General features: G+C 41.0%; 1 protein-coding gene across 1 annotated transcript; it reads right to left on the reverse strand.

Annotated features, from left to right (window-relative positions):
* Positions 1-8,681: 8,681 nt before the first annotated feature.
* LOC114175297 (ctenidin-3-like) lies at positions 8,682-9,465 on the reverse strand. The gene is made up of 3 exons (XM_028060076.1): positions 9,314-9,465; positions 9,040-9,212; positions 8,682-8,950 (listed from the first exon to the last, which is right to left on the reverse strand). Exons 1-3 carry the CDS (start codon positions 9,463-9,465, stop codon positions 8,682-8,684), a joined length of 594 nt encoding a protein of 197 aa, XP_027915877.1.
* Positions 9,466-20,529: the final 11,064 nt, after the last annotated feature.

Here is a 20,529-nt window from a genome sequence, read left to right on the forward strand (position 1 = left end):
TTGCATCATCAATCTTATGACAAGGAATGAAATGGGCCATCTTAGAGAACCTATCCACCACTACAAAAATGGAATCCCTACCTTTTTTGATCCTTGGGAGACCTAAGACAAAATCCATAGAAATGTCAACCCAAGGCTTGGAAGGGATAGGCAAGGGGGTGTAAAGACCATGGGGTTGGACTCTAGACTTGGCTTTCATGCATGCTATGCAACCTTTGCAATGCCTATCTACATGCTTCCTCATGTGAGGCCAATAGAAATGTTCTTTCAAGACTTCCAAAGTCTTGTTTGGCCCAAAATGCCCCATTAATCCCCCCTCATGTGCCTCTCTAATGAATGATGCTCTTAAGGAACCTTGGGGAATGCAAAGTCTTTTACCTTTGAAAAGATATTGATTGAGGAGGTAAAAGTCTTTGTAAGCCCCTTGGTGGCACTCACTAAGAATGGGGGAGAAATCAACATCCTTTGGATACAATTCCTTAATATGATCAAAACTAAGAAATTTAGTTTCAAGAATGGAAAGGAGGGAATGCCTTCTTGAAAGTGCATCCGCCACAATGTTAGTCTTTCCTTGCTTATGTTTGATCACATATGGGAATTGTTCTAAGAACTCTACCCACCTAGCATGTCTCTTGTTTAACTTGCCTTGGCTTTTCAAAAATTTGAGTGACTCATGGTCACTATGTATCACAAACTCCTTTGAAAGAAGATAGTGTTGCCAAGTTTGCAAAGTTCTCACAAGAGCATAAAGCTCTTTGTCATAGGTGGAGTAGTTGATGTGACTCCCCTTGAGTTTCTCACTAAAATAAGCTATGGGGTGCCCTTCTTGGAGAAGCACGGCCCCAATGCCTACATTGGATGCATCACACTCAATTTCAAAAGTTTTGGAGAAGTTAGGGAGGGCTAAGAGTGGTGCATTGATCAATTTTTGTTTTAAAATTTCAAAAGCCTTTTCTTGATCTTTGCCCTACTTATAGGCCACACCTTTCTTGACCAATTCATTGAGAGGGGCAGCTATGGTGCTAAAGTTTGGCACAAACCTCCTATAGAAACTAGCTAACCCATGGAAAGACCTAAGCTCACTTACATTCTTTGGGGGAGGCCAATCCTTGATTGCCATCACTTTTTCTTGGTCCACATGGACCCCATGTTGAGTTATTTTGAAACCTAGGAAGATCACATGATCCATCCCAAACACACATTTCTCCATGTTAGCATACAAGGATGCCTTCCTTAAGGTTTCTAACACACTCCTTAAATGATGCAAGTGGTCATCTTGAGACATACTATAAATGAGAATGTCATCAAAGTATACCACAACAAACTTCCCTAAGAACTCTCTAAGAACATGGTGCATGAGTCTCATGAATGTACTAGGTGCATTGGTCAAGCCAAAAGGCATGACTAACCACTCATATAATCCAAACTTAGTCTTGAAAGAGGTTTTCCATTCATCACCTTCTTTGATTCTAATTTGATTGTACCCACTTTTCAAGTCTATTTTGGAAAATATGGTTGCACCATGTAACTCATCAATCAAATCATCTAACCTAGGAATGGGATGCCTATACTTGATGGTTATGTTGTTGATAGCCCTACAATCTATGCACATTCTCCATGTTCCATCCTTTTTGGGGACTAGGATCACAGGCATTGCACAAGGACTCATGCTATGTTGCACCCACCCCTTTTCTAACAACTCATTCACTTGTTTTTGAATTTCTTTAGCCTCCTCGGGACTAGTCCTATAGGCTGGCCTATTAGGCAAAGATGAGCCTTGTATGAAATCAATTTGGTGTTCTATACCTCTTAGGGGTGGGAGACCCTTTGGAGGTTCTTGAAAAACATCTTTGAACTCATCTAAGACTAATGACAAGTCTAAGGGACATCTAGAGTGAGGGTTTTGGAAGGAAGGGGAAGATTCACTAGGATAAGCTAGGAAGATGGGTTTTTGGGCAAGCATTACCTTCTTCACCCCCTTGAGAGTGATCATGCTCTTGGACTCATGCCCTTGCGCCTTCTTTTGCGCCTTCTCTTCTTTTCTTTTCTTAATCATTTGCAATTGGTCCTCATTGACTTCTCTTGGTGAAAGAGGTAGTAATGTGATCTTTTTGCCTTGGAAGCTAAAGGTAAACTTGTTAGCATGACCATCATGAAAAGCTTTTCTATCAAATTGCCATGGCCTTCCTAATAAAATGTGAGTTGCTTCCATGGGCACTAAGTCACATAATACCTCATCCTTGTAGTTTCCAATGGAGAAGTTAATAAGGACTTGTTTGTCCACTTTAATTTCACCTTCCTCACTAAGCCAAGAAAGCTTATAGGGCTTGGCATGAGGGATGGTTTTCAAGCCAAGCTTGTCCACAACCCTTGTGCTAGCCACATTAACACAACTTCCACTATCAATTATGAGGGAGCAAGTTTTGTTGTTGATTTGGCACCTTGAGTGAAAAATATTTTCTCTTTGGTTTTCAAATTCTTTAGGCACTTGGCCTAGCATGCGCCTAACCACCAACAAACCTCCTTCATTAGGTTTGATTTCATCCTCACTTGAAGATTGGGAAGAAGTGTGGGAGGAAGAACTTTTAGGGGAGGGGGGAGAAGAATGTTCACTTTCAACCTCTCCTTTAGGGTTCAAGATCATGTTCCTTTTTGTTGGGCAATTTGAAGCAATGTGACCATAGCCCAAACACTTAAAACATTTGATGGAACTAGTTCTTGAACTTTGAGAAGAGTTTGCATTTTCATGGGAGGTTCTAGACGAATTGGTCCTAGGTGGGTGGTCTTTGGAAGTAGGTTTCTCATCCTTTCTTTCTTTTCCTTTCCAAGTTCTAGAGTAGTATTCATTGTATGAAGTATTCCTCTTGGCCTCTTGTTTCTTTTTCAATTGACTTTCAACTTTTAAGGCCAAGTGTAAAATTTTGTCAAGAGTGGAATACTCATACAACTCAACTACATCTTGAACTTCTCTTCTAAGACCACTCACAAATCTAGCTACCTTTTCTTCTTCACTTTCAAATTGGAGTCCTACTTTGAGAAGCATTGACTCCATCATTTTAAAATATTCATTCACACACATAGACCCTTGTTGAAGCCTTTGGAGCTTCAAAAGAGTCTCCCTCCTATAGTAGGAAGGAACAAATCTAGCGCGCATCAAAGTTTTAATGTCCATCCAAGAGGCCGCGGGTGGCTCTTGGTTAATATTGTCCATACACAATTGATGCCACCATGTCATGGCATAATCTTCAAATTCTAAAACTACTAAATCTACTTGTTCTTGATTACTAACTAAATGAATATTGAAGATTTGGTCCACTTTTTGCTCCCACTCTATGTAGAGGTTTGGATCATTCTCCCCCTTGAACTTTGGAATCTTGATTGGTGGAGGTTGTCTTTGTGGGAGTTGATTGCGCCTTCCACCACCATCATAGCCGTGTCTTCTTCTTCTTCCACCATGGCTAGAGTCCTCGGAAGAGGACCTCCTCCTTCTCCTCTCATCTTCCCTAAGCTCAAGTCTTTGGATGTGCTCTTGTAGGAAGATCTCACTTTGCCTCCTATCCGCCCTCAATTGGTCAAAAGTTTCTCTCCTACTCACTTCCATCTCACGTAAGATGTTGGCAAGGGTTATTTGTCCACTTTCTTGGGCCATAGGAGTCACCATGGGAGGGGAATAAGGTGAGGCCGACTCCTCCTCTTCTTCTACCTCCAAGATTGGATCCATATTCATGTTCCTACACCAAAAACTCACCAAAAACCGAGACAAAGAAGAGGTTAGCTAACAAACAATTCCAAACCCGAGACCAAGTGTGGTCTTCTCAAGCACCCAAGTGTTTTTGATCACACTCCCAAAGCACACAAGCAAGGCTAGCACTCAAAAACCTTCCAAACAAGTGAAAACACCTTTAAAGAGATGAAAACCTTTTCAAAGCTCAAACAAGTGGCTCGGCCACAACACTCTAGGAAGACAAGGAAAGAAAACTACTAAGACAAAACAAAGATTACCTAAAGACAAGCAAGCAAAGCTAAAAAAAAAAAACAAGAAAGTTTAACTTCTAAGGAAACTTGTTTTTAAAGACAAAACTTGAACAAGACTAAAACAATAAAAAGCACTTTTAAGGACTCTATGGAAAGCATTTGAACAAGCCAAGATTATACCTCAAATTATGCATACACCGTGAAAGATCATAACCAAGTCAAAGCATGGAACTAATTTGCCAATATCACCCAAAATCCAAGTATAAATTTTGGTAGCATAACACCTAGTAAAAATGGCCAAATGGATTCACCAAACATTGTAAAAGCTCGCGGTCAAACTGTTTTTGGTCTTGAAAACACTTTTTCTTTTCAAAACTAGGTACTTAAAATGATGATAAGGATGTTTTAGGGTGTCTTGAACACTTAGTTCCTTAAAATTAGGTCAAAATCAATTTCAAGGAGCATACAACAATACAAGGCATAGATCTCATGCAATAGTTCAAAAACTTAGAAACAAGAACAAGAAAACTCAAAGAAGCATATGACAAGAGACTCAAGCAAAAGTTAGACACATTTAAAGACTCAACATGACATACATAAAGACACAAACATGTAGCTATCATGCATTTAAACTCATGGATTTGAGGCTCAAAGAGTAAGCATCAAAAGACATGTTATCCAACCACATTTAGGAGCAAAAGAGTCACAAAACCGAAGCCAAAATTTCCACAACATAACCTGAAAACGTTGTTTTTCGTATTCTCGGCAGCTCTGACCTTTGCTGACTCATTTGATCATAACTCTCTCCACAAAACTCCAAATGCGTTAATTCTTTTTTTTTTGGAAACTAGACACACAGAGCTTTCTTTTGATATAAAGAACGTTACTTTTGGACCACTGAGCTAGCTGCAGTATTTTTTTCAAAAACGTACACGTTGCTGCCAGCACTGTTTTTTTTGTGGACCATTCAAAGATAGCTACACAAAACAAGGTTAGAACATGAAAACACCATATTCAAGGACAACCAAAGCTCTACATACCAAATGATGAAGGATTATCTTGTTTCCTTTTAGAGTTATGAATATGGTGAAGTTGTTTAAGAAGCTTTTTGAAAATTCCCACTGGACATTAAGATAGCATGCTATCTAGATGTGAAGGTTCATTTCTCAAGCTCATGAAAGGAAGAAGAGAGTTGGATTCAAGCTTAAACACACACGGCAATAACAACACTAAAGAGCAAAATGAAAGAAGAAACAATAAAAATGGAAAGCATAGAAGATGAAGAATGGAAGAAGCACGCCACTCATAGGGGGGGATCTAAGCCAACCAAGCCCTAGAGATGAGTGATGGTGCCGCCACTTGCAAGCAAGATAAGGCAAAGGTGAGTTCACTTTTAGGAAGGAGAGCTCACGAAAATTTAAAGGTTGAAACACAATAGTTTAGAAACAAAATGATCAACCCTTTTACAAGACAAGGAGCACCCTTTAAATAGGAGTTCATAGGGGTCCTTTAGCAAATACAAAAACATGAAAAAGGATTAACTAGCAAACCCTAAACCTAATGTGAGAGTGAGTCTTGGCCAAGTGAAGGGAGATGATTGGTAGAGGCATTCCCATGAGGATTCTAGGCCAAAAGAGGAAGGAGACCAAGTGACCTTCTAAGGCATAAACCACAAAGGCAAAAGGAGACAAGGTACATGTCTACTTTTGCTTTTGCTTTATGCTTTTTGCTTTCCTCTCTCTTCCACTTCATCCAAGTGCTCCAATCACCAAGTGCCACCTAGCCATGCTCTACTTTCTCTTAATTACCTACAAAACAAGACAAACAAGGATTAACATGTTGGTTTAAGTTAATCTAATCTTGGTCAAAGGTCAACTTTGGATCAAAGTCAACAAGTCAACCAAAATAAATCAACTAGAAACCAACTTAGGGAATTCAAACTAAAGTAATGCAAAACAAAGATAAAGGTGATGGAATAGAAGACTCCCCTCTAGACATGCTTCTAGTGATCCTTCTTGATGGAGCTTCTAAGGAGGTGGTCATGCCTTCATCATCATGTCACCCACAAACTGATGGGCAAACTGAAGTTGTTAATAGGTCTCTGTCTACTATGTTAAGGGCAATTTTGAAAGGGAACCACAAATCTTGGGATGAATGCCTTCCCCATATTGAGTTTGCCTACAATAGAGTAGGTCATAGGACTACTAAAATCTCTCCATTTGAAGCTGTTTATGGCTTTAATCCTCTCACTCCCATGGACTTGCTACCACTTCCTACATCTTTTGATTTTATTCATAAAGAAGGGGTGGCAAAATCTGATTTTGTTAAAAAAATGCATGAAAAGATTAAAAGCCAAATCCAGCAACAAATAGAGAGGTATGCTAAGTACAACAATAAGGGGAAGAGGGAAATGATTTTTGAAGAAGGGGATTGGGTGTGGCTACACCTTAGAAAAGATAGATTTCCTAAGCAAAGGAAGTCTAAACTTAGTCCTCGAGGTGATGGTCCCTTTAAAGTGCTGAAAAGAGTAAATGATAATGCGTATAGGCTAAAGTTGCCTGAAGGGTATGATGTGCATGCCACCTTTAATGTTGCTGACTTAATACCTTTTGCAGGTGGTACAGATGATGAGACAGAGACTATAGATTTGAGGACAAATCCTTCTCAAGAGGGAGGGGATGATGAGAAGCCTCGAGCCAAGGGACCTACAACAAGAGCCATGGCTAGGAGAATACAAGAGGAATGGGCCTTAAATGCGCATGCAAGGCCCAAGATGAACTTCACATGGGCCAAGGAAGATGTGAAGACCTAGCCTAGGACATTTTGCTTGTAAATACTAGATTAGGATTTTATTTTGGGCTTTGTATTTTGGGCCCAGTAGAATAGGATTTTCTTTGGGCCATGTATTGGGCCTTAGAGGAAATTGGGCTTTAGAAGTAATTTTGGACCAAAAAGGGGAATTGGGCCAAATGGGCCAAGAGTAGTGTGTCTACTCTAGAAAAGCCTAGAAGCTTCTCAAACTTGCTCTCCAAGGATGAGAGTTAGCTTCCCATGGCAAGACAAGTGTGACTTGCTTAGGTGGCAAGTCACACCTCCCACATGCTCCTTTTTGGCTCCAAAATTCAACTTTCTAGACTCCTTTTTCCCTCCACTTTTTGGAGACCCCTTGGTCTCATTTTAGCCTATAAATAGAAGGCTTAGGAGATGTATTTTTCAGCTTGAAATTGAGTAATGAATTGCTGCCCAAATTTGTGCACAAATCTCTTTTGAGCTCACCTTAGAGTAAACTCTTCTCTAGTTTACTCTAGTCTTCTTCCTTAGGAGTTGGCCTCACCTCTCTTAAGAATCCTTTCACCTACACCAAACCAAACACCTTAAGCTTCTTTCCTTCATGCTTCCGCATCCAACACCATCCATGGAGCCTCTATTCTTCATGCAAGCTTCAATGGAGACAAGAAGAAGCCATCAACCACGACCATCACCACCACATCCACAATCCTTTCACCACCACCACAACCACAATAACCACCACCACCACGCCAACCACCACCACGACCACAACCACTATCACAACCACCACAACCACCACCACCACTACCACCATCACAAACACTACAACCACCACCACCCCTACTACGGCTACCACGCGCTCCACCACAATAACCGTTGCCACAACCACCACCACCATTACCACGACCACGACCACCCCCACCACCACCACGGCCACAATGGCCACCACCACTACCAATATACCATTACAAGAATCACCACCATCACCACTACCACGACAACTACCACCACCACCAACACCACCAGCACCCCCGCCAACACCACCACCACCACGACGACCACCACCACCACAACCACCACAAACTCCACCATCAACACATCAACCACACCCCCTACCACCACCACCACCACAATCACCATTACAACACGATCACCACCACCACTAAAACCACCACCACCACCACCACCACTATCACCACTACCACCAACACTATCATCACCACCATCACCAAACTCACAATAACCACCACCACTACGATCACAATCACCAACACAACTCTACCACCACCACAAATAGACCACTACAAGAATCACCACCATAAAAACCACCGTCACCACTAGCACGACAACCACCACCACCGCCGCGACCATGACGCCACCGCCACTACCACCCATACCACGACCACCACCAACAACAACAAACCCATGACCACCACCACCACTAGCACAACCACCACCACCATGACGACTACGACCACCAGTACAACCATGGCCACCACCACCACCACCACCTCCACAACCATAACCACAACGACCGCCACCAACACCAAATGACCCACCCCTACCATGGCCATCGCCAACCCCACCACCACCACCCACAACCACACCCACCACCACCACGTCCACCACCACCACCACCAAAACCACCATCACCACCACCCCAACCACGACCACCACCACCAAAACCAGCACCAGCACCAGCACCACCACAACCACCACCATCACCACCACCAAGGCCACCACCACAACCACCACCAACACTACCACTACACCCACCATCATCACCACCACCACCATCAATACGACGACCACCACCACCATCGCGGCAACCACTACCACCACCACCACCACCGTTACCACCAACACCACTACCAGCACGTCCACCACCATCACCCTCACCACGGCCACAACCACCATCACCACCACAACACCACCACAACAACCTCCCCCACATCACCACCACAATCACCGCCGCATCCACCACCCCTACCCCCACCACCACCACCACCAGCTCCACCACCACCACGGTAACCAAGGCCACCACCCCCATCACCATAGCCACAACCAAGACCACCACGACCACGTCCACCACCACCAAGACCACCATCACCATCATCACCACCATGACCACCACCATCACTGCCACCACCACCACCAAGACCTCCACCACACCCATCACCACCACCTCCACCACCACCACCACAACCACAACCACCACAACCAACACCTCTACCACCACCACGACCACCACAACCACCACCACAGTCCCCCCACAAACACCACCATAACCACCACCACCACCAAAACCACGACCATGACCACCATCGCCACCACCATCGCCACCACCACCAGTACCACCACTATCACCACAATCAGAACCACCACCACCATAACCAACCTCACCAACACCATCACCACCACCACCATCACCACCACATCCACCACCCCTATCACCAACACCACCACCACCACCACCATCAACACCACCACAACCACCACCCTGACCATGGCCACTACGACCACCACCACCATAACTATGGCCGCAAACACCACCACCACTACTACGACCACCACCACCACGATGGCCACACCCACCATCACCACCACCACCACGTTCACCACCACCACGGCCAACACAAAGGCCAACACCACCACCACCACAACTACAACCACCACGCACACCACAACCACCTCCACCATCGCGGCCACCACCACGTCCAAAAGCACCACTAAAACTACCACTACATCGGCCACCACAACCACTCCACGGCCACCCCCAGCATTAGCTCAACCACCAACACCAACACCACCACCACCAACACCACCATTACCAAAACCTTCACCACCACATCCACCAAGACCACGACGACCACCACCACCACCACAACAACAACCATAACCCCCACCACCACTACCTCAATGACTACCACTACCATCACCACAATAGTCACCACCACAACCCCGACCACCACCATATAAACCACAACTACCACCACCACCACTTGCACCCTAAATGATGGACGTCCTTGGAGTAGGAGAGGAAGGAAATCCATGGAGAATGATGAGGAGGAGATGGAGTGCAGCGGAATTTGGAGAATTAGAGGAAAGTAGCTCTTAAAAATGGAGAATTTGGTGAAGATGAAGAGTAGAAGTGGAGCTATGGTATGAAAGGTGGCTAGAGGAGATGAAGGAGAAGGTTAGCCATGTATGCTCTCAAATTAATAGAAGTGTGGAGTGATCTCAAACACTAGCATCTATTAGCAATTCAAGAGTAACCATTACAATATTTGAGTGGCTCTATTTATAGGCACATGGCTGGCCAAATGAAGAGAAAATGCAACAAAGATGAAATGCAAATGTAGCTTGGAGAAGAAGCTTGATTGTAGACCATGTGATGTAGTAGATGAGTCTTGATAATGCCAAGTGGCATATCGCACTCTCCTTGCCCAAGTCACACGCACCATGCTTCCATCACATTCTCCTTGCTTAGTTCATGCTTTGGTTGCATCCAAATGGAGAGTCACTCAAGTAATTCTTGGCCAAAGGTAGCACATTGGGCTCAACCCAATTGATCCCAAAAAGTGTTCTAGCTTTTATTGAAAGCAAAGCCTAAACAATGGCCCAATTTAAATCTAGACTACTTCCTTCATGCATCATCTCATATTTTAGAGATTTCTTTAGCCCATGTGAATAATGTAAAAAGCCCATGATTGAATTTATCATCTTGTGAGAGGCCCATCTAAATCTTTCTCATCATGCTTCTAGTGATTGGGCCTTGATGTGGGCTTGGGCTTGTTGATGTATTTGAGGTTGGCCTTGTTGGGGTCACATCATCCCCTCCCCCTTGAAGAGGATTTGCCCTCAAATCTTTGTTGTCACCCTCTTCATCAAAAATACCTACAAAAGGTACCAAATCAGTAATGTTGAAAGTAGGATGCACACCATATTCCGGAGGAAGATCCAATTGATAAGCATTATTATTAATCTTCTTGATGATTTGGAATGGACCATCACCTCGGGGACTAAGTTTGGATTTTCTTATATTAAGAAATCTTTCCTTCCTTAAGTGCAACCAAACAAAATCTCCTTCATTGAAAGACCGAACTCTCTTGCCCTTGTTTTTAGAATGAGCAATCTTTTCAACATGGGCTTGAATTTGGTGTTTAACCTTCTCATGAAAATCTTTTATGAACTTGGACTTAGAAACCCCTTATTTATGAACAAAATCAAATGAAGTTGGAAGAGGTAATAAGTCCAATGGGGTGAGAGGGTTAAAACCATAAACTACCTCAAAGGGTGAGAGTTTGGTGGTGCTATGGACCACTCTATTGTAAGCAAATTCAATGTGGGGAAGATACTCATCCCAAGATTTATGATTCCTCTTAAGCAAAACACTAAGCAATGTGGAAAGGGATCTATTAACTACCTCGGTTTGCCCATCAGTTTGTGGGTGACAAGAGGTAAAAAAAGAAAGTTTTGTTCCTAGCCTAGACCACAAGGTCCTCCAAAAATGGCTTAGGAATTTAGCATCCCTATCAGACACAATTGTTTTGGGTAAAACATGGAGGTGAACCACTTCTCTAAAGAACAACCTTGCTATGTTGCTAGCATCATCTACTTTGTGGCATGGTATAAAATGTGCCATTTTAGAAAAACGGTCCACTACCACAAATATAGAGTCAACACCCCTAGAAGTCCTTAGAAGCCCTAGGACAAAATCCATACTTATATCCTCCCAAGGGGTAGAAGCAACAGGCAAAGGAGTATACATCCCTGCAGGCATTGTGCTAAACTTAGCATGTAAATAATTCAAATAACTAGCGCAATGGTTTTGTATTTCCCTTTTCATATAGGGCCAAAAGAATTTCTCTTTAAGCATGGCCAAAGTTTTGGCGACCCCAAAGTGACCCATAAGTCCCCCCTCATGCATTTCTTTGATCAAAAGTTTTCTATGAGAACCTAGAGGAATACATAGGTGGCCTTCTTTGAAAAGATATCCATTTGAGAGATAAAAGCCGCCTTGGGACTTAGTGAGACAATCATGATAAATGATAGCAAAGAAGGGATCATGAATATACAATTCACATATGTTGTCAAATCCAAGAATTTGGGACCCAAGCTTGGCTAAGAGAGTATATCTCCTTGATAGTGCATCAGCCACCACATTAGCTTTCCCTTTCTTGTACTTGATAACATAAGGAAATTGTTCCAAGTACTCAACCCACTTTGCATGTCTTTTATTCAATTTGTGTTGGCTCTTCAAATACTTAAGAGTTTCATTATCACTATAGATAATAAACTCTTTTGTCACTAGATAATGTTCCCAAGTATGAAGAGCTCGTACAAGAGCATATAGCTCTTTGTCATAGGTGGGATAGTTACGAGAAGGACCATTTAGTTTTTCACTAAAATAGGCAATTGGATGGCCTTCTTGTAACAAAACCGCACCTATTCCCACCCCAGAAGCAGCACATTCTAGCTCAAAAGTTTTCTCAAAGTTTGGAAGAGCAAGAATGGGAGCTTGGGTGAGCCTAGTCTTAATATCATCAAAAGCCTTTTGTTGTCTTTCACCCCACTCAAAAGATATGTCTTTCTTAACAAGTTCATTGAGGGGTGAAGCAATGGTGGAGAAGTTGGGGACAAATCTTCTATAAAAACTTGCTAATCCATGAAAACTTCTAATGTCCCCAACATTCTTTAGCACAGGCCATTCTTGGATGGCCTTGATTTTTGCGGGGTCAACATGCACCCCACTCTTATTGAGCACAAATCCCAAAAAGATGACACTCTCTACACAAAAAGTGCACTTGTCAATGTTAGCATAGAGTTGGTGGTCTCAGAGAAGAGATAACACAACTCTAAGATGACCCACATGAAGCTTAGAACTTGTACTATACACCAAAATGTCATCAAAATAGACAACAACAAACTTGCCTATACAATCTCGCAAGACATGATTCATTAGGCGCATGAATGTACTAGGAGCATTGGTTAGACCAAAGGGCATGACTAACCATTCATATAGACCAAATTTTGTTTTGAAAGCAGTTTTCCACTCATCACCTTTTTGAATACGAATTTGGTGATAACCACTTTTGAGGTCTATTTTTGAAAATATTTGTGCTTCATGTAATTCATCCAACATATCATCTAGTCTTGGGATTGGGTGCCTATATTTTATGGTGATGTTGTTGATAGCCCTACAATCACAGCACATACGCCACTTTCCATCTTTCTTGGGCACCAACAACATAGGCACAGCACAAGGACTTAAACTTTTTTGAACCCATCCCTTGTCTAACAACTCATTCACTTGAGTTTCTATCTCCTTGGTCTCAATTGGGTTTGTCCTATAGGTAGGTCTATTCGGAAGACTTGCCCCTAGGACAAAATCAATTTGGTGCTCAATCCCTCTAAAAGGTGGGAGACCATGAGGGCCATCCTTTGGAAAAATATCTTGAAATTCATGAAGGATAGCACGAATGGAAGGAGGTAGATCCTTAAGAGAAGGATGTTAAAGACAAGTAAGGATTGCTTGACAAAGTAAGAGCAAGGGAGGTTGCTCATTATGAAGAGTATGCAAAAGAGTTTTATAAGTTAAAAGAACTTCATGAGCAACATCATTAGAAAAAGAAACTCCCTCTACCTTTGTCTTGTCCTTAGAATCTTTAGAAGCATTAGAGTTCTTCAAACTCTCTTCCTCTCTCCTAGCTCGCATTTGAACTTGATCACTAGCAACTTGGCTAGGAGTGAGGGGATACAACACAAAAGTTTTTGAATGATGTTGGAGGGTGATCTCATTCGTGTGGCCATTGTGTAAGGTTTTATGATCAAATTGCCAGGGCCTCCCCAAGAGAATATGTCAAGCTTCCATTGGGATTATATCACATAAAACTTTATCTTTAAATTTCCAAATGGAGAACTTGACTTTCACTTGATGTTCAACTTTGAGATCCCCATCTTCATTAAGCCAATGAAGTTTGTAAGGTTTGGGATGGGGTAACAAAGTCAAATTCAACTTCTTAACCAATCTTGTGCTACAACAATTGCGACAATATCCACTATCAATGATCAAAGAACAAGTGTTTTTCAAAACCTCACATCTTGTGTGGAAAATATTTTCTCTTTGATCATTGAGAGGAATGCTAGGTTGGTTATTGAGAAGCCTCCTAATCATCAAAAGTTTCCCTTCATTTGGATATGAATGTTCTTGAGAATCACTAAAATGAGAAGTGTCGGAGTCACTTGAAGATGACTCCTCTTGGCTAGTGTAGAGGTCTTTGCCCTTGAGCACAATGGTGCGTTTGGTAGGGCATTGAGCGGCCACATGACCTCTACCTAGACACTTGAAACATTTGATGTCACTACCTCTTTTGTTGGTGGAGGATTCACCCTTGTCACTTACCATTGTAAGGCTCTTAAGAGTGGACTCTTTTTCTTTTGAAAAATCTTTCTTTGGAAAATCAATTTTAGAAAAAGAGGGAGAATCCTTGCAAGAAGGACGTCTCAAAAGTTGTTGCTCCACCTTGATGCTCATTTGAACAAGATCATTAAAATTGCGGTAGGGGAGCAACTCAACTTTATCTCTTATGTTGTAATTGAGTCCACTTAAGAACCTAGCAATGGTAAGTTCCTCTTCTTTTTCAATTCCGGCTCTCATGATGTAGAGCTCCATCTTTTGTCTATACTCTTCTATAGACATAGATCTTTATTGGAGCCTTTGGAGCTTGTCCAAGAGCTCTCTTTTGTAGTAAAAGGGAACATGGCGGGCATGAAGGGCTTCCTTAAGATCATTCCAATACTCAATATCATGTAGCCCTTTTCTCCTTCTTTGGAGGACTAAGGAAGTCCACCAATTAAGAGCATGCCCTTGAAAGCTAAAAGTAGCTAGAGACACACGCATCTCTTCCTCCACAACATGACTCTCAAACAATTGTTCTACTTTGGCAACCCAATCAAGAAAAACCTCAACATTATCCTTTCCATAGAAATGAGGCAAATCAATTTTGACTTCCTTTGGGTGAGGAGGTATGCGCCTGTGCCTTCTTACACAAGGCGATTGTCTAAGGTTAATGCGCTCATCTTCCTCCTTTTCAAAATCATACTCATGCATTGAAGGGGCACGAGAAGGCCTAGCAGAGGCACAAGTATTATGGTTGGGAGGGGTAAGTTGATTGGCAATTAATTGAAGATTGGCTTGCATGGAAGCCATTTGAATTTTAAGGTCCCTAACCTCTTGAGAGAGATTATTTAGGACTCTAGGATCAACCTCAACCTCCTCATCACCACTTGTGTGGAGGTTGTTTTCATCATGTTGTTGATGTTAGGTATTAGCACGAGTAGCCCTTCTAGTGCTCATTGTGATTGAACGAACTTAGAACTTTAACAAAATGGTGAAAGAAGAAACCAAGCATAAGTAGACCTCCAGGTTAGGCGAGGTGAGTCTAAAGGACTTCTTAAGTACCAAGGCCAATCCTTGCCAAGATGTACTTGCAAAAGGTTTCAAAGATCACACAATTGTTTAAGGCTAAGTAAATAGAATCACTTGAGACACTAAGCACTAACAAACACAAACAAGACTCAAAGAAAAGAAAAGACTAACACTAAAAATGGACCCCTAAATGGCAAAAATTTTAGAGACTTTGGTCTCACAAATTTAAACCACTAAGCATCTAACTATGCGGCCTAAAAGCAAGGTGAGAAAGCACTTAGAACTTTCAACACACTCACTTACTAAAACGTTGCACTAGAATATGAAAAAGGTTCTACTTAGGAGATGGGATTGAACACATTTGGTTCCCCAAGACACCTAAGTAGGCCATGGATACAATGGAATGTTCAAAGCAAAAGAAATTGATGCACAAGTTTTGGTACAAAGTGAAGCAAACCGAGAGCAAATTGGATGCTAGAAAACAAGATTTTAAGGCTTTTGGGAGAACCAATAAAATGCCTTAGAATGCTTCAATTGTACCAAAAAGAGGTGTCCAAATTATACACAATTAAAGAACTAAAAGGTGTTGCTAAAATGAGGTCCAAAATGTGCAGCCAAAGACTCCAAAACAGCACCAAAACAAGCTCTCCAAAGATCACAGCTGCTGGAAAATGTACTATCCCGAGAGCAAAAGAGGCTTTGGTAGCCTTTGTATATGACCAAATTCAAGCACCAAAGTGTGTAAAAGTTTCCTTTGCAGCACCACACTACTACAACATCCAAAAAGAGCAACCAAATCTGCAAAAGAGTGAAAGAAAGAAACAAAACAAACTATGGCAAGCAAACTAGTTAGCACACACTCTCTCAAATGAATAGGCTCAAAACTCTCAAACTCTCAAAGGTAAGGAGAAGGCAATCATATAGAAAACACACAAGCTAAAATTCTATTTCAATATCCACCACCTAAGATGCTACCATATCATACAAACCATTCTAAACTTCATAGCATCATTAATCAACCAAAACGAGAGACAAGTAGATGAACCCAAACAAAGGAGAAAGCAAGAAAAACTAATTAGAAATGCTAAACCAAAAGAGAATTGAAATGAAACATGACTAGAAGGAGGTTCAAGAAGTGACAAGCAAAAAATTTAAGGCTGGAAAATAAAAACAAACACCACAAAAGGAACCTAGAAAGGCACTAGAATAGATGAAAACAGCAAAAACAGCAAAACAAAAGTGCTCAATCATATGGCTGAAGTACTCATTGCAAAGCAGTAGCAAATGAAGTGATGAATTGACTTCCAAAGCAAATCAATAATGAAGCAATATAGAGTCAAAACTCAAGCCAAAATTCATGTGAAAACAAGCACTAAAAACACACAAACACGCACAAAACAGCAATGGAACAGTGAATTTTTTTGAAACTGCAGTGCCAGAAGACGAAAATATGAGCCTCAACTTGTGTGATTTTTCATTTGTTTTGTACTCAACATTTTTGAATGATTCTTTTTTTGTATTTTTCGTCTAGATTGAATTTTGGTGCACTGAGTTACTAAAAAAAATCAAAAACAGAAACTGTGCGTGCAGTGATTTGGTAGAGAACAGAAGAAAACTGGAGCAGATTTACTCTCTGAAATTGGAGGAGATGTTCTATGGAAAGCATAGCTAAAGAACTTGATTATGAACTGAAATGAATTTTGTATTTTATTCTATGCAAAGCATAGCAGGTTGAACTCATCACACACCCACACTTATCCTTTTGCACTCCTGGGCAAAATTGAACAATTTCAAAACTTTTATTCTGAGGTCTTTTATTCCATATTTTCAGTGGATTAGAGGAATTAATACAAATGGAAACAGATCAATCTTCTAGAAATCATGTTGTCATGCACATACAAATGGATAAAATTTTGTTCTTCACACATGAGTTAATCTTTTAAGTTTACAAGATAATCAAATATGAAAGAAAAACACTCAAGTTAAATGTATATTTTCTCACCAAAATTCGCTCAAGTGTTTTGGCTTGTGTTTTCACTCAAAATACCCATGCAAGTAAACACTCTCAATGCTTAGCAAGACTCTAATATTCACAACTTTCAGAAAACATGCATTACAAAATCATGAGGACTTTTCACAGGTTATAATGAGGCAAAGGCAAAGGTAGGAAAAACTTTAGGATTTGTGTGTTTTGGACATAGTAAGGAAGAAAGAGTTATGGAGCATAGTTTCAAAAACAAGCCTTACTTTTTTCTCTTTTTTTTTCTTTTTTTTATCCTTTGTTGCTCTTTTTCAGACAGCAATCATTTTTCATTTCAACACTCTATCATCAACAATTATTTTCCTTTTGCCATTTTTATAACTTTGTGGGGGAAATACTCACCCCCACACTTTATTCCTCAACCAATCTCAACATAATCCACTAGCTCCTTCTTTCTCCCTAAGGTAAGGAAAAACATGGTCTTTTTCTTTTTAAGGTTTAGCAATATGCTCAAAACAAGAAAAGAGGTTTAAGCTCAAGGGGCTGCCAATGGATCAATGTCATGGTTAGCTTATTTGGCCAAGTAGCTAAAAACAAGAAATGCCTCAATCATATCAAATCATGCATGTTCACCTAAGATGCAAAACAACAGAATCAAGCTAAACATTTGAGTATCAACAAAACATGAGCAAGTTACACAAGAAAAATACGAATGACACATGGTAGTTCATCCTTACAATAAAGCTCAAAACTCACAAGGTCAAAAAATCTTTCACAAAAGATTTATTCCAGAAACTCTCAAATCAACTCAATTAGTAAATCACAGAAACAATCCATTCATATCACATGACTCTTATTTTCCCAGAATTATGATCGTTCCAATTAGTGAATCAAATCCAAAAATCCAATGTCAATATGTTTTATTGAAAGCAAAATTTTATTTTTTTTATATTTTTTATATTTTTTTATATTTTTTTTGTTTTTTTTTTGTTTTTTTTAATCAAAATTTTTTTTTAATCAAAACAAACAAAAAACAAAATTAGAAAAGGAAAAACAAAACAAATAGAAAACAAAATCAGAAAAAGGGGAAATCTCCCCACACCCCCACACTTTATCCATGCATTGTCCTCAATGTATTCAATATGTATAAAATGCAAAGAAAAAGTATGAAGTGTACTTACCTCCTCAAGGTGGAAGGTATGAGGGAGAAGTCAAGTTCATCCCATCCATCGTCTTATTTAGCATATCTTGATTTTCATTGAGTATCCGAAGACGATGCCCATTAACTTTAAAAGTTCTTGCTGAGGATTCTTCCTTGATCTCCACTGCTCCATAAGGGAAGACTTCTGTAACAATGTATGGTCCTTCCCAAGTAGAGCGCAACTTACCACACATGTGACCAAGCTTGGATTTGTATAGTAACACCTTCTGGACTACCTTGAAATCCTTTCTAGCCACAAGATTTTGGTCATGGAACCTCTTGGTTTTCTCTTTGTAGAACTTTGAGTTTTCATAGGCTGCAAGCCTAATCTCCTCTAGTTCTTGCAACTGAAGTTTTCGCTCATTTCCTGCTTCTTCCAAATCCAAGTTGCATGCTTTCACGACCCAATAGGCCCGATGTTCAATCTCCACAGGTAGATGACAAGGCTTTCCAAAAACCACCCTGAAAGGTGACATACCTATAGGTGTTTTGTAGGCTGTCCTGTGTGCCCAAAGTGCATCATCCAATCTTGTGGCCCAATCCTTTCGACTAGGCTTCACTACTTTCTCTAGTATCTTTTCAATCTCCCTGTTAGAGATCTCTGCTTGCCCATTAGTTTGGGGGTGATATGGTGTAGCAATGCGATGTGTCACCCTATACTTCTTCAACATGTTCTCAAGTAGCCTATTACAGAAATGAGTCCCCTGGTCACTGATGATGGCTCGTGGTATCCCAAATCTGCAGAAAATGTTAGACCTGACAAAACTCATAACAACTCGAGAATCATTAGTCCTTGTAGCTATGGCTTCTACCCATTTGGAGACATAGTCTACAACAAGCAAAATATAAGAAAACCCAAAAGAAGGAGGAAAAGGACCCATAAAATCAATACCCTAAATATCAAATACCTCACAATATAGCATGGGTTGTTGAGGCATTTCATCCCTTCTTGTAATGGATCTGGCTGCCCTTTGGCACTGCTCACAATTTTCATATACCCTCTGTGCATCTTTAAAAATAGTAGGCCAATATAATCCACAATCCAACACCTTCCTACTTGTTCTTTGTGTGCCATAATGTCCACCAAAAGGAGACGAATGGCAGAACTCAAGCACATGAGGTATCTCGATATCTGGAACACACCTCTTTATGACTTGGTCACTACCAATGCGCCACAAGATTGGGTCTTCCAAGATATAGTACTTTGCCTCACTTTTTAGCTTGATTCTTTCATATTTGGAGAAGGAAGGAGGAATAGCAGAAACAACCAAATAGTTAACAATGTCAGCAAACCAAGGTTCAGGAAACATACCTTTCACAGTAGTCAATGCTAGGAGGACTTCATCAGGAAAGTCATCCTTAATAGGAATGTTATCTTCTCCATTTTCAATCCTGCTAAGATGATCGACTACTAAGTTATGTGCTCCACTTCTGTCTAGAATCTCAATGTCAAACTCTTGGAGCAGTAGCATCCATCTGATCAACCTTGGTTTCGAATCTGCTTTCTTCAGAAGGAATTTTAATGCTGCATGATCAGTATAAACAATTACCTTGGAATCAAGTATATACGGTCTGAATTTGTCCAAGGCAAACACAACAACCAATAATTCCTTCTCAGTCGTGGTGTAGTTAGCCTGCGCTGTGTCCAACGTTCTGGAAGTCCTTGATAAACCTCTTGTAAAATCCTGCATGTCCAAGAAAAGATCGAACCTCTTTCACAGAAGAGGGGTAAGGCAATTGTGAAATAATATCAATTTTAGCAGGATCTACATATATACCATTCTTGGAAACAACGTGACCTAAAACTATATGTTCTTACGGGACCCAAGGTTGTAATTCACAAATCACTTGAGAGCTTCAGACGATTGATCTCGGCTGTTCTTCTGTTGCTTCAAAGGGATTCCGGAGGCGGAGCAAGGGACCTGTAAAAGACACTCCGATGCCTAAGTCAGCACTGGTGATGTCAGGGTATCAGAATAATTTAATGCGTATTCAATGCATGGAACAATGTGCTATTTATACAATTTTACCTGTGGGTCCTACCTGGAATGGGCTTTGTGGCCCAACCATTCTCTTTGAGCTATCCTTGGATCCATTGTTTAGAAGGGAAATTACCAAAGGATCCTTCAGGGGTTGACGGTAATCGGTACT

Source organism: Vigna unguiculata, chromosome 3 (genome assembly GCF_004118075.2).
Source record: "Vigna unguiculata cultivar IT97K-499-35 chromosome 3, ASM411807v1, whole genome shotgun sequence".
In the NCBI taxonomy this organism is placed as follows: domain Eukaryota; kingdom Viridiplantae; phylum Streptophyta; class Magnoliopsida; order Fabales; family Fabaceae; genus Vigna; species Vigna unguiculata.